A 24,063-nucleotide genomic window follows, 5' to 3' on the forward strand; every position below is an offset into this window, starting at 1 on the left:
TTCTTACCACCACTGATATGCATAATTCACAAGCTAACTTGGTCTTTCTCACCTGAGGTGCAGCCCCACTACGAGCTGTGACGGGACAGCTGTCTCTCTCTTATTTCCTTTTACAATAAATGTTCATACCTCCCAATATCCTCATTCCTCTCCTTGCTCATCTTCATTTCCTCCACATTCTCCTCCTGCCTTTGTATAGACTGCCTATACACCTCATACACATTTTGTAGAAGCTCTTTTTTTTCTCTTTTGTCTCTGGAATATTAAAAAAATTCCCATTTTTTTTGCACTTTTTGACTATCTGTCCCCTGCTATAAGCTCACCCGAACTGAGGAAAGGGAATGTGTCCAGTCTCATCTTGTCTCCTTCAGGCCCTGGTGCTGTGGTCCCTCGATCAAACAGGGAGGTTCCTCTGCTGGAGTCCGGCAAACGAGGAAACAAGGACTGTATGGCCTGAACAGCAAAGAAGAAGATTTTTTTTTAAATGGGAAAAGCAATTAAAAAAGTAGTTTGTCATGGAAAAAACTTCCTAAATGAAACATACATTTTCCTACAAATCTGCCCCTGTGTGAGGTGAAATTATATGTTGATAGCATCGCCCTGCAGAGTGTGATGCAAACAGTGACACTGTCGCAGCAAGGACAGGATAAAGAGGTGACATGGGATTTGAGGTAAAATGGGAGGTTGGAGGACACAGAGGATCAGAAGCTCAAAGACAGGAAGAATATAGAGTCAAGTGGGGACCAGCGTTTAAGATTTTCAGCACCAAGGATAGATGACAAGAAGAGAGAGGGATTGTGGGTCAGGTTGTGTGAGGGGATACAGGACAAATAGGACTGTGATCTAAAAGAATGGCATCCATTCAGGACAAAGGGCAGCTGTGTGTGTCAAATACTTGAAGGAGAAAGAGACAAGGTAAAAAAATAAAAAGGAAAAGTTGAATCTCAGGAAAAAAGGGGACAAAGGGGGATTTTTTTTTTACCCCTAGCAGGACTGTGAATCAATAGTATGTCACCCCGCAGCCCCAAGTTTGAAAGGCGAGACTGTACTCCCAAGCTGCGGGATCTGTGTTGCTTAACAAACCGCATTAATGACCCACCATTGATCTTATCTAATGACACCCCTTTGCTTTCTATTTCTTTCATTTTCAATCAATGACAGATGGATACGGCATCGGAGACGGGGATGAGAGAAGGAGGGGATAATGTCTTCTTTTGTTTTAAGGACAAGTTAAAACCGTCCTCCTCCTCCGTCTCCTTCAGAGTCTGTCTCGTTATCCCATCTTAAGGATGGCACAGACAAATGTTGGATGATTTTCTCTTACTGTACTTTCAAGTTCCATGCACTTTCTAGGACATTAGTTGTTTAAAATGAAATTATCTGCACACTAACATTTAGTTCCTAATAAAAATCATAAAGTCTTCTGCAACAATTTGTGTGTGGCCATGTCCATAATTAGTGTAGAATTTAAAAGAGGTAAATTGATTTGTTTACTGTTTTATTTTCTCTGTTAGTTTAAATTGATGTGTAAAATCATATTTTTTTCTAAATTAAAACATTTTGGTTCATGCTTTACTCTTTTTGTTCTGATATAGTTAAAAATGTTACACTCCCCAGTGCAAATAATAAATGAATTGTATTCTTATACAATCATCACTAGAGACAGTGAATAAAAGACAGATATAAAAAATACCGCCTCTTGAGTTTTATAAAAGGAAATGTGGGGGAGGGGAGGGGGGCTGAGAAATCAGCAAAATCAGTGGATGGGTACCTGTTACTATACAAAAAAAAATAAAGAGCAGTGTGTTTTTCTGTTTTTCCTTATTTTTTTTTCTAGATTTCTCTTCTATTTTATATATTACCTATATAGAGACACACTGTAGAATCAAGATAAGCGGTATAGGTAATGGATGGATAGGTTTTCTACATGATTAACACTGCATTATCTCCATTTTTATCCTACAAACTATATCAACATATAGCTCTTCACCATTCCCAGCCTCTCCCACTCCTTCCATCCTACCCTTCATACCTCAGGGCTGCAGTCTGGTGTGGTGGAGCTACCGTTGAAGTGATTCTGGGCCAGAAAGAAGGGAGAGTTGGCCATGTCCAGGATGGGGTAGTTCACTAACACCACCTTACTGAAGTTAAACTTGTAGGTGAAACGCTTCCCTTTGGTTTTGTGCAAAATGCGCTTGTTGTAGTAATACCTGCGAAGGAGGAGGAGAGGATATACAAGGAGGGAATAAAGGATAAAGGAAAAAGGAAGAGGAAAAGGAAAAGTGGAGGGAAGGATTAATATAATGCTCACATCAAGGTTTTATGTTTCATCACAAGCAGAGAAGAATAAGTAAACAACTTCAGCGCTGTGGGGCGAGAGCTATGCTGATTTCCCACTGTTTTTATTCATCTCCTCCTTCCTCAAATCAATTCATGTCTGACTACCTGGATTCTGGAGAATGTGGTTCTTAAAGGGAAATTGTTTTCAGCTGTTAACAGAAGAAAGTCAAAAAGCCGAATCCCTTTGAGCATCAGGGCCCAAAACATGAAAAGAACATTACACTAAAGAACAAAAAACAATAACACAGCAAAAGAAAAGCTCTTTGCACCAGACTAGCATCAATTTTAAAAAGAATATGGACATTATTTTATGACATGACATGATATGGATCATGGCATCAAAAAAAAAAAATCAAAAGAGAATATCACGATCCTGAAAAACACTGATGTCTTAAAAGGAGAGCCCATGAGTATTTCTACTAAGTAAACAAATTGGCGTTATCCAGAAAAACTCAGATTTGTCACTGTTCAAGTGAAAATAATTTACTAAGTATGATAAAAGAATTGCCTTTGAGCTGGTATTTAATTTGAATCATCAGAAGCAGCTTGGTCTCTAAAACTGTCATGTTAATGTCGATGACTGAGAAGCTGCCACCGTTTCCAGCAATGAAGCACATTGACAAAGAGGTGGGACAACAAGAGAACTCTCCACGGTGACAACCTCAGGTGTCTCCCGTTGGGCATGTCGAGCTGCCATCATGTCAGCTTCCTGTGCCACCCACTGAGGTGTCTCAGTGTACAGTCTGCCAGGATGTCAGGCTGATCAGCAGTCAAGGCAAAACAAGGAGCCATCTGGCTCAGGTAAAAGGGCTGATGCTCAGGTGGGAGCTGGGGGGAGTGGGATACTGCAAATTGGAAAAACTTGCAGATATGTTATTGTGAGATAGTTTAGGTCTCAAGCACAGTGTCTTAGAGCACTTATATTTCTTTGTTTTAAAGTGTCCATGGTCAGTGCACCAAATACAAAATGCATTGTACAACCTCAGCATTAAATACTGGTAAGTGGTGCCTCATTATGCAGACACACTATTTCAATAAACACACCAGCATTTACATATCAGCATGTATCCACAGTAGCTGCACCCAGTGCAATGATGTGTATGTGTTTTGCTTTGCGTGGCAATCGTGCCATGGCCCTTAATTGAGCAATTAAGTGAGGCTAATTAAGAAGGCTAATTGTGGCCCAAGCCAATTCATAACAATTAGACTCTGACGACAGCCCCCATTAACAAGAGGCTGAAGGAAAGCAGAGGGAGGGGGATAGGGTAGGGGAACAAGTTGGGGTAGTGTGTATTTGCATGAGAAAACTATGTGTGTGGTGGAGGTGTGAACTGCTGGAAGTATGAAGGGTGAACAGTATTGTTACAATCACCTTCGGTAAGTTTGGTGTCAAGCAGTTTCCCTGTTCTGAAGGAGAAGCCCAAGCAATTTCACACTGGGGCTTAATTTTGAAATCTCTATTGAATTTTGTAATTGGCAGCTCAATGGTGAACTTTCCATTGGGATGTCCACAGATAAGGAGAAACAGTATTGACGTTCCCTAGAAAACGTCCTACCTTTATTTTTCCATTTTTACCAACATGGAAAAGAGAGATGTTTCTTAGGAGTTGAGAGTAAACCACTGTGTGATAAACATCTTGATTTACCTGATACCAACAGTGTTATTGCTTGACATTCAACACGTCATGTCCGAACACACAAGTCTAATATACTTCTCCTGTCATACCTCAGCGCCCTGCTCAGCTTGTCGTAGTTCATGTGAGGTTTGCATTTCCTTATCCCCCACAGCCTAGCGACCTCATCTGGATCCTTGATGACAAACTCTCCATAGTCCCCCTGCCAGGCAATGACCCCTTGATACTCTTCCTTTTGCAGCAGCTCCAGGATGAAGTGCCACAACTGGATTTGTCTGGATCCGGGACTTGACTCAGGCTTGTAGGCCCAGTCTGGGAAGGCGAACCCTGGAAAGGATAGGAAGATGAGGCCTGTCGTTTGTCCTGCCACTCACTGGTCGAGGATGGGGTGGGGGGTGTATCACTGTCTGAATGACCGATGAGTGATGGAGGTGAGGGATGGTGTGCTTAATATCACAGCACGTGCCTTGAGCAATGTTAGTCTGCACTAATGCCCTCCAGCCTCAACAGATTGGTCAGCGGGATGATGACAGCTCGCTGGGAGAGATCTGATTGATGCAGCTTGGGTCTGAACTCTAAAGACTCTATGCACATCACTTGTTTAGTGAAGTAGCTTTTTGACTCATCCCAAAGTGAATCTGACCCTAACTATCCTTGTAAAAACATTAGATACACAACCAATTACCACCAGACGCTCAAGCTGTTTTTCAATATGCGTGTGTGGATAACCCTTTTAAATAACTGAATATTTTTATCATGACTGTGATGTTGCTGAAGTTTTATCAGAGCTGACTTTGCTTGTTTTAGTTGCTTGGGGTTTCACCCAATGTACACACATGACCTGAATACATGTTTAAAGATTTCTGCACATGCACTGCTAGTTGTCCAAATAAACACTTCAAGCAGATTTTTCACAACAAATGAGTAGCATTTCGTTTTCAGCTGAGCATGACGGTGGTACTGACCTGGCGTCCAGAGAGCAGGCACCGGGGGGAGCAACAGATCACTGACGCAGTTACAGTCCATACCTCCACAACACCTGGAACAAAAATGAATGGCACAGATGGTAAAGGAAGTCAGTGAACCAGGATTAGCCAAAGTCAACAGCAGGTTTATGTCAGTGAGTTAAAGCTGAATTTGAACAACATAAACATACATGGAGGTATTGTGTAAGGGTTTAAGGGTGTAAGTACCAGTTCAAAACCATACCTTAAATCAATGTGAAACACTGTATGTCAGGAATATGTTTCATTTGTGTTTGTAGACATCAGGTGTTTGGATGTGATCTTATGCAGCCACCTGAGGCTGTGTCACAGGTACAACAACAACAGTAAGAATTAAATAGACTTTTGAAAACCAAGCCAAAGTTTAGCTGTATTATCCATTAAAAATTTGGTTTTTTAATATATAACACAGCTCAGCTATTCCCGAGTGGAGTGAAAATCTACACATTTAGTAAAAAATCTCAGCATTTTGATCCACCAAGGGTTAGGGTTTAATGGTCTCCCAGAAGAGGAAAGGCTTTGCTTGTTATTGATATATGTAAGACTGAAATTGATGTCTATTTTAGTTTTTATTTTTCACTCGTTATATCACAATGTAACGATATGTTTTTAATATCTGCTGGTCTTTTCTGCTTCCATAATTATATAACTTGAATTGTGGTTCTTTTTGTGTCAGTGAAGACAACAGTCTTTATTTGCCCATGTACTGACAAACGTTTCACCAGTGAAGAAGTATATTTAGTGTCTTACCAGGCCACGTTTGCTGCTAACTTGTATATGTGAAAAACATGCTGTAAATAAACAACAACAAATTCTAACCTTAAAATATACAAAAGCAACAATATAGTGGAGTAAAAAAAAAAATACAATATGTCCCTCTGAAATGTAGAGGAGTACCTCAGAATGTACAGAACCTTCTAGTAGTTGTTTTTTTATTATTATTATTAGAAAAAAACAGAAATCAGCTTCAGGTTCTATATATAAAAAGTAAACAAAATGCTGACATTCAGTAAACATGTTTGATTTTACAAATTTAGACAACAGTGATTAACTTTTTGGGTATTGACTGATTCTAATTTCAGATTTTTTTGTTGTTTTTTACTGTATCTCAACCGCCATTTTGCACCATTTGTTTTTACAGACACAACTGGGTACCATGAATAAAAGCACCACAGGTGTGCAAGAAACCTTATATTTGTTGATTTACAGTGCAATTGCATTACCTCATGCTCCTTTTGCATGCTAACAGATCGTAATCTGATCTGCTCTGAATGCACCATAAACAATCATGTGTGTATCTGTGTGTGAGGGAAGGGCTTTTTTCTTTATTAAATTGAAGCTACTACTGATAATGTTGCCTAAACAAACGCGCACAGACAACAGCTGACAGGAGTAGGTGAGGGGATTTTAGCGTTTCCATGATGAGCGAAGGGACTATGAGATGGGATCTTCTGTAGTTTGAATATCACAGTTTCATCGGGGTTGTTTGACAAAGCTTCGATGGAAGAGCTGCCCTGCTGCTACACTGGTATCTTTAATGCAGGCATTTCTCTCTCTCCCTTCACTCTGTCTCTATTTAATTATGCTCTGTGAATTTTGGATTTTCCCTCCAGCATTGAAATTGAATGTGAATTATTAAGGTGTGTTTGTATAAATTATTATTGCTAACTTCAGGCATTTCTCTGTCTCTCTCCAGCTGACTCTCTCTTTCTAGCCTTCTCTTGCTCGCTCACCCTGCTTCTAGCCTTCGGATTGTGGCCCCTCTTGCTCTCTCCTCCTTCTCTTCATCTTTCTTGTTTTCAAACCTTCTGTCTTCAGATATAGAGTTAGCATTCATCCTGTCTCACTCATGGATTTCTTCCCTATTTTTCATCTTTCTCTCTCTTCTGTCTCCTCTCCGCCTGTACTCCCTTTTCCAGAATGAGTCAAAGTTATCACAAGGTTTCAAATAACAGCTATAACGCATCTTTACACAAAGCTACTCTTTCACAAAACTATACATACTCACTTGTATGTGGTGTACTGGTGGAATATCAAATTGGATCAAAACGGCCTTTAGATACAGCTCTATTTCAAAATATGCGTCTTTCCACTAAAATGCTGATAACCTGTTCATCTGACGAAAGGCCTCTACAGATATTGATATGATTCTTAAACAAATAATATATTCTTTGTGTTTGTTGTCGCAATCTGTAAGTTTCTTCTTCCCTGTGGGCTGCCGGTCATCAATACTGCATCATCTCTTTCATTTGCCATCTTCTCGTGGTCGACAGCATGTATAAGCTCATCTCCTAAGAGGATAATATATATGTGTTCTCCTGTCTGTCAGGGTCTCTCCAGCTCCCTCTCACACCACCCACGCACCACCTCAAATCTACAGCCATCCTCCCTTTTCCTATTTAACCACATCTCTATACAGGTGAATCCTTCTTTCCTCTTTCCCACCTCCTTTCTATTCACACACACCTATCCACTGTCTTCTCCCCCTCCCGTGTCCTTTTCTCTCCTTCTCTCCTACGCTGTGTGTTTTGCTTCGACACAGTAATTTTCCGTTTGATTTCGGAGGTAATGCATTTTTTACAAATCAAAGAGGAAGCCAGGCTGCCCCCCATCCCCTCCTCCTCCGCTCCCATATATTCCACCCTCCTCCTCTTCTTTCCCTCCCTCTCCAGCCTCTTGTTCTCGCCCCTCTCAGCCCCCCAGGCCAGAGAGGAGATAAAGGAGCCCCCATCATTTCCTTGTTAGTTTTGATTTGGGCAGCGCAGGGCTTTCAAGTTCCCCCCATCACCCCCAGAAACATTATAACTAGCAGCCCTGGGAATACTGTTCCTCATACGCACACACTCTTACACACACATGCATGCACAGACTGTCAGATACAGACACTCACAGATTGTAATGGATTGTACATGCACAGTAAACACACAGTCTCAAGCAGATATGCCACAAAAATGCAGGTATTCGGGTAGCTGACACACACACACACACACACACACACACAGTGAGAAGCAGTACACAAAATAAGCCATGGATCCCAAAGCTATTGACTGAATCCATTTAGACACACTAATGCACAACTCAACAAGCTGAAAGAGAGAATGCACTTTGTTTACTAAAGATACTGGGGTACTGATAAAGCACAGACATGTGTGAAGACAAAAGCACAAATGCATTTAATTTTGCACGAAGTGACTGTGGACACTAGGGTCCAAACAAAAGGCCTCCCTCCCACAAAAGGCCAGCCATAAAACAGAATGTGGATGATGGATCACACAGTTACCTGTGACAATAGTAAACACATACATCAGCAGTAGCAAGTTACTGTACTCGGTAACACCTTGACAATAGCAAAGGAGCAATCTCACACAACCACAGCCTCAGTTGTGCTCCTCCTGTTGTGAAGCGTCTGCCTACACTAGTTTTAGCAAACAGGCCATTACTGCTGCAGCCCCTCTGGTCTTTTGGTCAGAGACTTCTGATAATTCAGTCAACTACTGAATGAGTGCACTGTGTTTTAGGGACAGGTTTTTCTCTATCTTTGGGACACTACAAAATTGCAAGGATTAACAAATACTTATGCTAGGCCAAGGCTGATCACTGCTGAAAGGTGTTCACGTCTCCCACAGACAGGCCAAATCAGTGCACATCTCAAAACCTGTAATATCTCATTTTCTGACCACTTGGGAGCAGCAGAAAGAAGCTGTAAGGACAACATGGACATGCACCATCAAGTGAATATGCTGAACAGGTGCTTATTCACTAGAGATGTAATGATACTAAACACTCACCAGGTCACAATAATAATAATAATAAAATCTAAAAAAGGTTTTTTTGTATCATTTTCCTTTTAACTTAAAGTGCTCCTTCTTCATTAGAATAAAAGCAGCCAGCCACGACCACAGCATGTGCAAAAAAAGGGTATGAATAGTTACTGACACTGAACTGACTGAACTGTTTGTACAGTTGCAAAACAAAAGATAAAGCTGCAGTCAGTAGTCCTTTTAAAATAAAATTAAATGTTATTGCAGCAGCAGGATCTTGTAAACAAAATGAGGCACACTCACAGTGGATAATCGGTGTTATTAGTACCACATAGGCAGGTTTAACTTAACTGTTTGGGGGCTGTGCTGACTGTTGGTCAGGTTCTCAGTATCAATGGACTAGTTGAAGCAGGGTTTTTAAATCATGGGTGCAACAGTAATGTCCCAGGCCGGGAGTAAATAAGGAGTGCAGCCAAACTTAGCCAAAACAGCAACATGTCTCATTTTTACACAAAATAAACTATTGGATCTTTAATCATGTATGGTTTGTTATTTTATAGAACTAAGTGTATATTTACTTTTTATATGTATTTCAAATGTGCCACCCCTCTCTAAGCCATGCCCAAACCTGGTCTCTACCTCTTTTATGCCTTATTGCTCTTTGGTTTTGCTTGTAAAGCACTGTAACTCATTGAAAATAGAAATGCAGTTTGTTTGTTTTATTAGTCAGTTTTTTATAATGTCTCTTGAGTTTTGCTCATTAGAGATAACAGAAAGAAAGCCTTCTTAGGTATGGTCTTAATTAAGATAAGGGCAGTGTAAAGAGTCTTTAAATATGTGGAAAATCATATCAAATGAACAAAACTGATTGTAACTACAAACCTGATGCCCCATTAGGCTTATTGCGCAAGAAAGGAAAGTTCAAAACAAAATGACAGTCAGAATTTGGCTAGTTTCAGATGATCAGGACATGGATGTGTACAGTACTTGGAACATAACATCTTCCTCCCAAACAGTGATGACAGATCCATTCTGATGCAAGTTTGCAACAAGGCTGGCAATCTATATACCGGGGTTCATCACCTGTGCCAGTATATTTGTAGAGCCAAGGTTTGCAGGCCACTGGTGGGAGTGAAAAGGAAACAGTATGAGGAATATACAGAACTGTAGTAACAACTGTTTTGAAATTGTGTAGATTGACTGGAGTAGAGCAAGGAACGGGGGCAGCCTGACATTCAGGCAACATTACGTCTACAGTGCTGTCAGGAGTGATGGGTCATGATATAAACAGATAGAAAACTACGAGAGGCATGAAGAGTCTGGCCTCTCCCGCTTTCTTTTTCCACTAGATGAAACGGACTCTGTACATCTGTCTTATCTTCCTTTTTTTGGTTGCCCCTGAAAAAGACCCAGCCGAACCCTCTCTCTCTCTATTTCTCTCTACTTGCCTCTCTCCCGCTATCTCTGCCTTTCCCTCTCTCTCTGTTCCTCTCCCTGGTTAGCTCTGACACACTGGTCAGCCTCAGGGTGGAAGAACAGAGGGACTCTACTATGGGTTTGTTAGAGGAGATGGAAAGAAGGAGAGAGGAGAAACGAGGAGGGGAGAGAGAGAGAGAAAGAGAGTGAGAGGACAGGGAGGAGGAGGTGGTGGTAGTGGGGGTTGGTCAGGATGAGGGAAAAAGAACCTGTCCATCCAAATGTTAAAAAAAAAAGTCAATAGAGAATCAAATTTTATGAAGAGTAGCCTATAGCTGTTAATAATTCTTTTTATTTACTAGAAAATAGCAATCCCAATAGGTCATATATAATAAATAGCAAAGGATTTATGTTTATTTTATCAAGTTATCAAACTCATTTAACATACTGCTATATGTTTAAACATACAGGTAATAAGATGCTTATTTTTGAAGGCAGGAATAGCTACTGTGTCTAGCCTGCAACTTCATACAGAAAATCACAAATAATATAAGGATGGCATAGTCAGTATATATGAAAACGTCAAGACAAAAACTATCCTCAACCAAATTATTGTTTTATAAGCTTACCCAAAACAGTCACCAAAAACTTAACCAATTTGTCCTTGTAGTTAACTGATGTGTGACAATGCATAGGGTTGTTCCCTACATCGATTCATCAGGAGGCACCTAAATAGGAGATGATGTCATTTTGGTTTAGATGTTCTATTTTTTTTTTAATTTTACATCACATGTTTTAAGTCTGCCTATTAACATACTGAGGCTTGTTTTCACTTGAATTGGTGCATTTTGTACATCACATGTAATAAAACATCAAATCAAAGGAGTCAAAATTACAACAGATTAATACTATGAAGCCATTTTTATAGAACTGCATACAACACTTTTATAGCAGCTACATTTCCACACATTCATTCCTTTGTACCTTAGAATATCCATCATACTGCAATATGAAAGAGAGAGATGCCAGTGCAATCTCTCCTAATAGGAACTGGCAGCAGTGCAGCACTGTCAGTGTTTTAAGCAAGATGTATAGTTACAGGAGGCTCTGCTTGTTCTCCCACAGAGCGCCCATTGCTCGACACTGCAGGGGCAAAGCTAATACTGAGTCCTTCACAGTGAGACATGCCATCACCAGACAGGACTGCAGAAATACATCATTCAGTGAAACTCAGTTTGAAAAATATAATACATGTATGAGTGGGTATAGTGATCGCGAAGTTCAAAGCGATGAAATTAAGGGCCGCAGATAATGAGTCTCAAAACATGTTTAATGTGCACTACACACTGTCTGATATATCAAGTGAAAATGAGGCAGAGCATGGTCTCTCTCTCCTATACTGCCCCCTCCATGACAATCTGCTGCCTGCAGCGCTTCTGTTGTTATTCTAGCTTCCAGCTTTGTGTCACATTATCAGTAACCAGTGTTCTACTGGACTGCCAGATTTACTCGTTTGTCAGCTAATGCTAGATTTGGACTGGAGGCTTCATTTTGTACAGTTTGTTGCAACCAGACATCTGTAGTTTATGGTGCTGCTAGAAAACAAGACATGATGGGAGGGGTAAAGAGTGGTTTATTGTGTCAGTTTGTTTTGAGTCTCACTCACTGACTGTATAAAATATGGACGTCATGACAGCTCCCAGAAGTGAAGCAACCACAACGCGATCGCCCCCTGGTGTCTGATTGCAGTATAGGCCATAAATCACACCCCCTCTAAGTTAGTGGATGGGACATGAGCTAAAATTAAAAACTCAAAGTACAAATCAGGGGATTTCTATGGTTTTTGGCAGATATGATCACATTGATGTGTAGAAGTAGTCATTTTCCTGGAAAGTTTGTTTTTAAGAAGTTATTTTATTATATAAAAAGGGGTGTGTTTTGGATGATTTGATTGGTGGCCTGATACATCACTCAACTACTCAGCCACTTCTGCTCAGAATCTGGTTGCAAAATGCCAAGATAGCAGCCACTGTATCTGTGATATTTTGTTCTCACTTTTGCATAGTGAAGCAGTGATGCATGTTTTATCGGTTTTGGGGCAACAATTGAGAAATATATGCAGTGGTGGAACGTAAATAAGTACATTTAGTTAAGTACTGTAGTTAGATACAGTTCTGAGGTGTCTGTACTTTTCACTTTGTACTACTTCAAACTTTGACCTGCATTATAAAGACAAATGTTATAAATTCTATCTGCTACATTCATTTGACCAGATGAATAAGTCCAACTACAGTATAATCATAAATTAGCAGTGATTCAAATTACAAACACTTAAGATATTAGCTCCACCTTTACCATGCAACAATAATCATAATCCAAAAATATTATACAGGCTACATTCATGTGAAACATGTGTCATTCTGCATAATGAGCACTTTTACTTTAGGCACTTTAAATACTTTTATTTTAAAAGCAGGACTTTTACTTCTAAAAGTATTTTTTTACTGTGGTATTGTTAGGTAAACGATCTTCTTCCACCACTGAATATAGGTCTTACTGTAGGCACAAAGCCTGTACTTGTCAGTTCATGCTTGCTTTTGGCGTTTTGTTTGGGTTTGTTTACAGGAAGCAAATCTAGATTAACATAGACCTGTAAGGGACAGTTTCATCAACGGAGAGAAGTTTTTGCAGCGTTATTGACTCTTGCGATTGTCAGGTGAAGTTTAGACTCCTGCACAGGTCACACATACGCTACTGTAGTCCGTGACAGATAAGGAGACATGTTTCTTTTTCACACTTGCATGGAAGGCGAAGAACTGGAGTAAGTTTAAGAAAAGGGAGTGAAGATAAGAATGTGAGCGCACGAAAACCGTGTTAGTATGATATGGAACGCCAACCTTAAGAAAATAAGGAAAAGACCGGGGAAAAGGATGAAGAAAAAGTATCAATCGATAGGGTTAAATTATTCATCGTCATTAATTATCGATCGCTCTCCGCTGCCGGCTCGTCCGCCTCGCGCCAGAGTTGAAAGGAGGGAAAGCGCGCTTTATTAAAACCTGCTCGAGCCTCATTGTTTCATGTCCTGCGGCAAAGAAAAAGCTCGAGTTTGGCTCTACCCGCGCCAGCAGAAAAACACACACGCACGCACACACACGCACACACACATTGCTCCACCTCCCTCCTATGTTTGCTCCTTCTCTCCCTCTCCCTCTCCCGATGCGCGGGAGGAGCTTTGGGGAGCCTCGCGTGGTGTTCACGGGTCGGCTGTGTCTCGCGTGGATCGATGAGGGATCAATGGCTCGCGCTGACTAATAGCCAGAGAGCGCCTTTGATCTCGCGGCTGAGAGATCAAAACCTGTGCGAGAGGGAAGAGAAATAGGAAAAGAAACTGCGCCGGCGAGCTGACCTTCACATACGTACACGCCTGCACGTACACATGCATTCACGCAAAACCCACGCCTACGCACGCGCACAGCTTTTAGGAATCTGACTGCAGGATATCCTACTAGCAATCAAACTATGAGAGATGCATCACTAACGAAACTACAGGCGAATATGTATTGGACACATTGAGAATAAAAACAATCTACAGGCTCCAACAGAGATCCTCCACACTTTCCCTCACACCAAAATAACACGTATAGGCACGCACACGCACGAACCACGTCGCTTCCCAGTCCAGGTTGTTACTCTTGATTTTGACTTCCTCAGACAAGGTGATACAGCGAGAACAAGGGAACCATCTGCTGTTTATAAGAAGCAGAAGAGTGTCCTATGGGCTCAACTTCACGCCTATAGAGAAGGAAGAGCTGTGTGCGAAGGTGTATGTGTTCAAGCCTGTTAATGTGTGGGGTGGTGATGGCAAAGTCTGACAAAGAGCAGTTTGAAAAAGGGAACAATATTGCCTTAAACTGGAGCTTTGGTGAAGAAAGAAAGCAGAATGTGTTGTGAAAGCAGCGTGCTTCTGGAAAACTAAAAGTGTGCAAGACTTAGGAACACGTAGCAATGCTGTTTCCTGTTCTGTTTGGGGTCCTGGAGCCCCTGCTCATGGGGCCTCTGCAACAGCGCCAAACTACTGAGGACAGAGAACAGCATATCCTGTTTGGTGTCTCGAAGTCTCTGGCTGTACATTCTGGTTAAATACAGTGGACTTTATGTTCTGTGCTATTGGACTTTTATTACAGTTTGTCCATAAAAGAGGTTTGGTAACAACTCCAAACAGAGATGATAAATTGTACATCTGTTTATCTGTGCCTACCTTGTTTGGTAAACAAAAATATATTTGTTCACCCATAGCACACATACCACATCAGTTATATACCATTTTCTTGTCTGCTGTGATAGAAACTCTTTATGGTCACTTCTATTTTTAGTCACATTTGTGTGTACTTTAAGTGTTTAGTTTACTTATTATCATCAGTAGAGCCTGTGGAAGCCCAAACAATGAGAATGTAAAGTAAAATTCTGCAGAATCTAACGGCTGATGTAGTGGCCTTGTTAGTCTTAAGAACTACAACATAAATCCTTGCAAAGTAGTACCTTGTTCTCCACATTTCTACTTGAGGAAATGCACTCCTCTCTCTCTCTCTCTACTCATCCTTATCACACTCTATCTCTCTCATCATCCCCCATTCACCCTCCCTCCTCTCTCTGGTCAGTGAGTTACTCTCTCTATCGCTCTCACTTCCCGAATTAACCACTCAAGAAGTCACCACCGACTCAATCAATAGCTCATACATAAACCCTGCTATAATCGCTCCCCTTGCCTGTCTGTCTGCCTCCCTCCCTCTCCTCCCCTGTCCTCACCCCCTTCACCAGCTTCTAACTGACAATCCTCTTCCTTTCCTCCTGTCTCACTGTTTGCTTTTCTTATGTCTTCACCCTATTCTCTAATTATTTGAGACACTCTCCTTTCATATAAAACCATCGAACTTCTGTCATAAACACAATGGGGGGTAATCAAGATCCTTATCTTTAAAAATAAAAGTCTTCACACCTCTGGCTGTGCACCCTGTGCAACTTTTCACAGAGTCTGCTCTTGTGTAATTTAGATCCAATTACAGTATATGAAAAGAAATGTCTTTTCTTTGAGTGACCAAACGTGCAGCTCATGCAGACATCCCGTCAACCTCTACATTTTCCCAAGAGATGTTTGTTTTCCTGACAAAATAGTTAGAAAAAAACAGGGAAACTGCTTTTTGTGCATGCTATTACAGTATAAATAGCATTAGAATAATAGAATAGTTTCTGTTTTGGGGAATTCTCACAGACTGCTTTTTTTGTTTCATTTTGGTTTGCATACTTTGAAAAATCCTGACAAAGGTACACCAGACTCTGCCAGGAATAGAATGATAAAGATTTTAACTAACTAAAAAGCTATAGAATATAATAATTTAAGAAAGTATCTGATGCATTGTAGGCGTGCTCATTAAAAAGTGCACACAGTCCCCATAACTGTGGACACAGCCTCACCAATGCACACAGCATCAAGATGGGGCCACCTGCAGAGTGTTGGAAGAAAACAAGAACGGCTCTTCTGAAAACTAAATGCAGGCTACAAAGAAGCAACTCCAGTCTGAACTTGTTGTGCGTTTTGTACTGATGTGTGAAGGATGACCCGATACGACTGTGGGAGCATTTCTATCTCCACTGGTTCTACTGACTCTACTAAATTCCTTTAGGGACTTCATATTTGTGTAGTATCCCTCTAAAATTCATTACAGGAACACAGTCATTCCTGTAAGGGCAAGGGTACTACTGGTCCATGTTAGTGAGTCCATCCAGAGTGGGCCCAGTATTGCGTTATAGCAAAGACAAGGAGACATCAATATTGCATTATCTCATGTTTAACAGTGAGACACGGATAGTTGTTTTGGGGGCCTTAAACATATTGTATTACCCAAGGAGATACAGGCAGACAATCACACACACACACGCGCGCACACACACACACACACACACACACACACATACATACTAATACTCACACACTAGGGGGAGAAAAAAGAGAATAACACACAGAGAATTTTAAAATTATGAGGCCTCTACACACCCTCTGCACTACAACTCTCTTTCTCTCTGTCTTCCCTCGCTTCTTCTCTGCCTCTCTCTCCTCTCTCCAAACTCTTTGATTCGTCCACACGGTTTGATCTGTGAGAGAGCGAGTTTTGTAAACACATTTTTCACGATCATATAGCCACGGGCAAGGGGAGCGTGAGGCGCGGAGGAAGAAGAAGGAGAGGGAGAGACTCAGAGAGAGAGAGAGAGAGAGATGGTCCGTGTGTGTGTTTGTATGTGTGTGTGAGGGACGTTTAATGAGAGTTCAAGATGGAAAGACAGACTGACAGAAAATGCAAGGATGGAGCCTCGAATATGGCTCATTGCTATACTACACAGAACAAGAACAAAGTCACACTCACACACTCACACACACACCAGGGAGCCCAGTCTGATGGTTCACAACTACAGCATCACAGGGGTTGACGAAATGTGAAGCAACAAGGAGAAAAAGCAAGTTATTCAGTTTTCCTCATCACGCAGAGGGGGTGACACTCCGCCACTGTATTTCCCGATATGACACTTCCTGACTCGGTGTAGAGTCAGAGAGAGAAAGTGGTGCATCTCGTTTGGGAGTGATGAACACAGAAAACAGAGAAATGGTGTCTGAAAAACAGATTATGGAGCGAGCCAATAAAACGCAGAGCACAGACGGTAAATACAACGTGGTGTAATGCTGAACTAATAAAAGTGCGAGGCTCTCGTTCCCTGCATTTCTTTCTTGTTTTTTTTTTTTTACTTGGTTGGAACACTTTCTTTTTTCATCTGGCAGTTGCTAATCTGGTTAGCTTCGACTGGCAGCGGTAATAGCGCTAAGCCGTCGCCTCCACACCGGCTCCTCTCCACGTGACGCGGCGGAGAACAGGAGACTGTGGCTCGGTATGAGCACCAGACACACACAGGGAAGAGGAAGAAGAAGATGATAGCAATGAAGAAAACCGTGTGGCCGCTCTTTAAGTGTTCATTAGGCCGTGACTCCAACATATTTGCAGATATTGCAAGGCACAAATGCAAAAGACCGTTGAAGCGGAATTTAAAATGATATTAAGCTAATTTGATTAAGGTGACATCATCATCACACACACATAAAAGCCAAGAGGAACTTCTGGCCATTTGTGCATCCCTTTAAAATTAAAGATATAATCTGGACTGATGCCTGCAATAATAATAATAATAATAATAATTTGCCTTTCTATCGAATCATAATGGATGGTATAACTTTATACCATTCAAATGAATTGGATCCTTCGACTTTTGGCAAAGCCCTGCATGGGGTGAGGTACAGGCCATCACATTTAAAGTGCTTTTCCACTTCGAGATTTGTTTGCTTTCCTAAAAGACAGGGAAACACTCCTCAGCAATTCTGCAGAAATCCCTCGCGTCAGTCGTTAAAAATGAAATTCTTTACACTTTTACTTTCCTTTTTTTTTTTACTTAGCCTGCTGCTTTTTTAGAAAGAAGAATGGCTGCAAGCTGTAAAGTCGGTTGTCAGAATATATAGCATGTGTGTCTGTGTGTGTGCGTATAGTGCAGTGTAGTGTAGCGTTTCCTCTTCCTCTCTCTTTCTTCTCTCAGTCTTTTCTGTCCGGGGAATTGTTCTCAACGTCCACAAACACATTGCAAATACCCGCCAGGCCAGCAGCATCGATTTCTAATTAGACGCCAGGATAATCGTTGGAGAGAGATGAAAAAAGGAGAGAGTGATAGCGAGACCAAGTAAATAAATATATAAACGAATTAGAGCCCAGATTAATTGAATGAATATGAGCATTAAAAAGAAACAAAGGTGATATTTGTGGATAAATCTGGCGTGGATTGAACGGGAAATAAGGCTTTTACACGGAGGAGGAACACATTACAGGAAAAGGCGATTGTGATTTGGAAATTAGGTCTTATTTTTCCTGTCAAGAAATTATTTTTTGCAATTAATGATGAATGCATGTGTGTACCCTCAGGCTGTGAGAAATTGCTTTTAAATGTCATTTACGTTCTCATAAGTTTTAGACGTGAAGTTATTGCAGTAAAGAGCTCGATGCAACAACAAGAAAACAATGATGCTGCAAAGAAAACTCTCCCTGAAAGCAATTCAGACAACGAGAAATTTAATACACAAGCGGAGAACAAGGACTAACATGACCATAAAAGCATAAATATACAAAGTAGCCTATTTGCAATACACAAAATAAGCAATTGCTGCATGCATGGTCTGCAGATGCATGACAGTGACTTGTATCAACCTTGAACTTAAGCCACAGCTGGATTATCCAACTTCTCTCAATATTGAGTCAAATTTCCACCCTCATCCCCCTCTTCTCTCCCTCTCTGTCTCCTGACAGACTGTGACAGGGGGTTAGCCGGGGAGCTCAGGTAGCTCGTTTACTTTAATTAACGTTTCATCATCCTCGGAGCAGGACCACGCACCGTATACTCTTTCATGCTGCTCCGTCTCTCATCCCTGTTCTCCATCCATTCATCATCTGCCCTCCCTTTCTCCCTCTCTCTCTCTCTCTCCACCTTGGGGCTCACCTCTCATCTTTTCTTCAAGTCGCTCCCTGCTCTCTGTCTCAGGTCCACTCAAGCATATACAGGATAATAATTCAAACCTTTTCCTTCCCCGCTGCCCTCGTCTTCCTGGTCCTCTCTCCTTTTCCCATTCTTTCCCACCTTCTTTTCCTTACAGCAATGTTTATCATTAACCGCACAATTGGTAGGATTTGAGATCAACTGATCCAGAAGGGAAAGCAGGCTACGTTACTACAGGTTGGCTATTCATTTTCAGGATGCTATAGTTAAATACACTATTAAGCTGAAGCAACTCTCAGTCCCTGTCGCAGAATGTCTATAGTAATCATGTGGTACTTTTTTAAAATAGCTTTTAGACCAAGTGATAAAACTAACCCAGCATAAAATGGATAGACTGACATCTGAGTACAGTTACACTGTCAAGGATTATTACTCTGACGCCTATAATATTGTTGGCCGGACGTGGCACTAAAGGATGGAGGAGACGGGAGAGGAGCAGGGATATTGAACTGTATTGACCGCCTCTGATCATATAATGGAAAATAAACCTCCAGTCGGTGGTCACCGCCATGGACAAAATCAATTTTTAGTCTCTTTCAATAAGCTGAAGAAGCAATTAATGAGATAATGTTTCTATAAGCAGATTGTGGTGAGTTTATTTGTTTTTTTCTGCATATAATATTTAGGCCAGTAGTTGTTTAAAGTTTAACTTTGTGAGTGGCCCATTCTTTTGTCTTTGTGTGAGATCCAACTGCGCAGTTTAATTTCTGTGCAAAATGAAAATGAAAAGGTGGAACTTCTATAACAGCTTTCTAAGTTCGTCTGTCTTCCATTTAATGGGCGGTAACACTCTACAGACTTTTCTATGTACAAATGCGAGTTTCAGTGTTGTTAGGACCTAATACTGTCAATTACAAGTTATTCCATTTGTAAGTGTCAAGTAACTTAGACTAACGTTGAATAATACAAAACACAAACATGAACCAAACTCGTCACTCAGCTTCTCTTTTTTTCTCTGATGAGACCTGACAGTAATGTTTAAAAAGGCCAAGACGAGTTATCGCGATGTTTGATAACAAACAGTGACAAATTCGTTTCTTTGGCCACACTACTAAAGAGCAGCTGTGTTGAGGACTCGTTGGATCTGTGGCAGGCTATTTCAGGCTTCTTTGAACCGGAAGGCTCCTCTCATTACTTTCTCTGATTCTCTTCTTGCGATAATAGGGCCTCATTGAGGGCATGAAACCGTGGTCATTTTAATGAAACCTAAATATATATGTAAGTTTTATTCAGCTGTCTGCGAGCCATCAAAATTTGGGACAATTGGGATCATGATTTATCTTAAATTTAGGCCTACATTTACAAATGTATCAGAGTTAAAGCCTAAAAAGTACACCTTTAATCTAGGTGTATATTTATTTTTATAACTATTACAATTATCCATTGAAAAATGTTTCAAGCTATATACAGTAAGACATACAGAGAGCCCACACAGAAACACAAAATGATTCTAAAAGATAAAAAGTTAGGGGATAGTCAAATCACATAAACGTGTCCCACAGTTTAGAAACTTGTTCTTAATGAAAAAAGGAATGATGAAAATGAATCAATAAAACCAAGAATAAAAACCTGAGACTATCACAAACCAATAGTACTAAATCCCCTTGGAGTCAGGTTGGAGTTGAAGTTTGATAAACCAGTGGAAATGGCAGGTGCTATATGAAGCAAAAATAAAATAACAGAAAAAAGTAAAGCAAATGCAGTTAGACTCATACGGTTCAGTGTGGTCTGGGTGTGATTCAAACACAGTCGGTGTGGGACTCAGCATGGAGCGTTTTGATAGTTTAAACAGTTTAAAACACTTACAGTGGTAACCGGATTTGTAGCCTTGTGGGGTTAAGAACTTGATAAAATCCATTGTACCCAGTGAGACTACAGAGGTGAGTGTGCACATACAAATTGCCAATGATAAAGAGAAAAAGGGAAGCTCCACCATCACAAACCTTAAGCTCCATGCCTCTCACACTGGCTCAGAGAGAAAAAAAAAACTCTCATACCCAGAGTGCAGTGCAGCTGGCACACTCTGGGACCCTCGGGGAGGTGGGATTGTCATTACTGCATCTTTTTGCTTTGCAACTATCTTTAACTGGAGTGGAGGACAAAATGGAAGCCGGTTTGTCTCAATTTTCAGAGTTGTACTATAATTAATTACTGTTATACAACAGTCACACAAAAAGCCTTTGCATGAACAAATGTCACCCTTCAAATAGAAGAAATAATCATGGTGACACTGGGACAGGTGATTTAACTCAATATAAACCACACAAAAAATCTAACTGATTAATACAAAAAAAAACTGAAACAAAAGGATAAAGTTATTATGATGTCCTGGATATCAGTCTGTTAATGGTAGTGAGAATGGCCAACTTAACACCAAAAGTGTGGGTAAACTGAATTTAAAATTGCTCCAACAACTGGGCAGGAGTAGATGAACAATGGACGCACAAAATAACACACAATGCAAGAATCCTGTTTGTCTGCAATAAGGCGATCTCTCAGAACAGCTACAGATATCTAGAGTAGAGGCAGTAACCCATCTGAGTGTAGTCTGAGTCAAGTCTGAGTTGAGTCCAAGTCAGATTTATCAAGGTCTACATTAAACACCACTGACACAGCTCTCACCATTTATATTCCATTTATTTATGAATTATATAATAATTTATAAAGTAGTGGAGTGTACACTTCAATTGGAGTGTGCCGGATACAGCACAGTGCAGGTCAACAGGTTTTAATATCACTATCTTATGCCAAATTATTAGGACCTGTTATCAAAAAAAAAACAACCTGAGTCCTCATCTTCAACTCCCGAGTCCCAGTGCAGTCAGTGCTTGAGTTCGAGTCCAAGTCATCAGTGCCCTAATCCGAATCGGGTCATGAGTCCTGAAAATGTGGACTAGAGTCTGACTTGAGTACCACAACAATATTCACTGATATTGGCTTGTTTCAAAATATGTTTTCTGTAAGTTGGCTGAAATGTAACAAGAAGCTCAATTTCAAATAATGTCACCATTACGTATATAGTTTCTCCACCAGAGAGCACTGACAACTGTAAAATATTCTGTTTATCTAGTCAGAATTAAAACACTTACAAGGCCTGTATCAATATTGTCACCTCCCCCAAGGAGGCTATGTTTTGGTTCAGTGTGTGTGTGTGTGTGTGTGTGTGTTGGTTAGCAGGGCAAATGGTCTGATGTATCATCAGCATACTTGGTACAGACATTGGTGAGGACCAACCCTAGAAGTGACTAGATTTTGGCTGAAAATGGTCAAAAGTCAAGGTCACAAAAAATAACAAAATCTTAGTGGCTATGACTTTAAGACTGACCACATATTAAGACTCTCTCTCCTCATATTTTGACGTGTCTATTACAGCTTTGAAATAAAGGCAAAAACACCATCGAAACAAGTTATAAAACAAGGTAGACATGCTGTTAATGAGAAGAGAAAAGAACATAGTTTGTCCTGAGAGAAAGTGAAATTTCAATAGTTTTTCATTAAATCAGACTGAACCAACTGTTTTAAGTTCATAATTATAACTTTTCACACACAAATAAACCACACCAAACTCCATGTCATATGTTTCTCACAAACACATGGCTTTAAATGCCTACTATGTCTCCTGTTACTCCATATTTGCTACAGTTTCGTATGTCTATTATGTCTCTATTCTTTCCGGTGTCTCAGTCTGTCCAGTCTGTGAAGCCCCTTGCTGTCTTGGGCTGCTGCATTTCTACTGAAGTCATATAACCATGTGAGCACACACCAGCACGCACACCCTGCAAAACCTAAAGATTCAATCTCTCCATCTTTGCTGTGTTTCCCTCTTCCACTCTCTTTTATACGGACACACACAACAACAAATGTATATACGCACACTTGTACACACACCTCTCAGCGCCCGTCTGGCCTGGCCCCCCGTCAGCCCTCTCGCCTGTGTGTGCGTGTCAAATCAAATCTCCACCTCAGTGCGTAGTACACCTGCTGTGTCGGCGTATAATGCGCTGCATACAGTGAGTGCACGATGACGGATTACTGAATTAGACCAATAATGACAAGTGACACTTCTGTTACCGCTCCCTGAGCCACTGCAGAGAGCAGGGGAGAGGTGTAAGTAAAGAACAGACACAGGGACAGAGAGAGAAAGTGGGAGTGGAAAGAGGGGAGAAACAATAGAGCAGAGACAGAGGAAGTCACTGAGATGGATTGGACACATTCTGTAAAAATAAATATGTTCTGTTTCAGTCGGGTGCAACTTCTCTGTGTTGTATCTCTTTTCCTCTCTTCGTTTCCACAGTGACACTCGGTTGTCACGGACTCATGATGGCATCTCGCAGTAGATCCATGACACAATCTTTGGGGAAGTCAAGTAATGTTTTTCTCTCTTTTTGAGAGATGTTTATAGACAGTGTAACCCCAAAAGTATTATTTTCTTGCTTTTAATATAAATTTCAAGACATGGTCCCAGCTGGACTCAAACTCGGGTGCGATGCACAAATGTTACCTCTGGTCCAAACAGAAAAGGCAACAGGGCAGCAACCTTACATGTTTGGCAAGGCAGAGCTGTTTTGATATGATTCCTAAATGAATATACATGAAATGTAGAGCAGGGTAATTTGTGAGTGTCCACCAGTTGTAGACTGGGGCAGTGTACCTGCAGGGTGTCTGCCCCCCCATGGATCCAGGTCTCTGCAAACCTGTGCTCAGGATGCCAAATTAGAAAGAGGAGGTGCTGTCCTCCCTGGGACCACATGAATAAATCAGCCTACCACCTGGTGCTTGTGTACGGAGGTCAAGACTGACGCACACAAACATATGCATTGATTCATACATGTACAAGAAGGTGCAATAGATGGGAACCATCAGTGGCCTGTTTTGTTTTGGGTGCTAGAGACAGCCTCTGTGATACGAACATCAATGCTGGTGTTGGTGTTGGTGTGGAGGCAACTGTGGTTCAGTGGGTAGAGTAGTCGTCTCAGGATTGGAGGTTCAAAGCTCGGTGCCTGCAGTCCACGTGTCGAAGTGTCCTTAGGCAAGACACACTGAACCCCCAAGTTGCCCCTGATGGTTAGAGCCATTGGTTGAGTTGACGCCTCAGATGGCTTTCTCGGTTCTGTACTGGAAACAAATTCCTTGTGCGTAACATCCTTGGCCAATAAAGGTGATTATCCTTATCCAATAAGCATATTTATGCTGGTGCTCTGTTGGTAATGTCAGTTTAACTGGAAGGCTCATTGTCCTGCCTGTGTGGCTTCATAATGGAGAATCATT

At 41.0% G+C, this 24,063-nt stretch overlaps 1 protein-coding gene across 4 annotated transcripts in view; it reads right to left on the minus strand.

Moving 5' to 3' along the window:
* The window catches only part of erfl1 (Ets2 repressor factor like 1), an 84,623-nt gene that overhangs the window by 3,822 nt on the left and 56,738 nt on the right, over positions 1 to 24,063 (minus strand). For 3 of the 4 annotated variants that reach the window (XM_020590179.1, XM_020590178.1, XM_020590177.1), the window contains exons 3-6: positions 4,940 to 5,013; positions 4,067 to 4,301; positions 2,033 to 2,210; positions 324 to 453 (exon numbers count right to left, since the gene is read on the minus strand). In XM_020590179.1, the coding sequence (XP_020445835.1) occupies positions 324 to 453; positions 2,033 to 2,210; positions 4,067 to 4,301; positions 4,940 to 5,000 (604 nt within the window). In that variant the 5' untranslated portion in view covers positions 5,001 to 5,013. Of the gene's footprint in view, positions 1 to 323; positions 454 to 2,032; positions 2,211 to 4,066; positions 4,302 to 4,939; positions 5,014 to 9,822; positions 9,855 to 24,063 lie in introns of those variants that run through there. The other variant, XM_020590180.1, reaches the window with a different exon arrangement.

This window comes from Monopterus albus, unplaced genomic scaffold (genome assembly GCF_001952655.1).
Source record: "Monopterus albus unplaced genomic scaffold, M_albus_1.0 scaffold11.1, whole genome shotgun sequence".
Classification (NCBI taxonomy): Eukaryota; Metazoa; Chordata; class Actinopteri; order Synbranchiformes; family Synbranchidae; genus Monopterus; species Monopterus albus.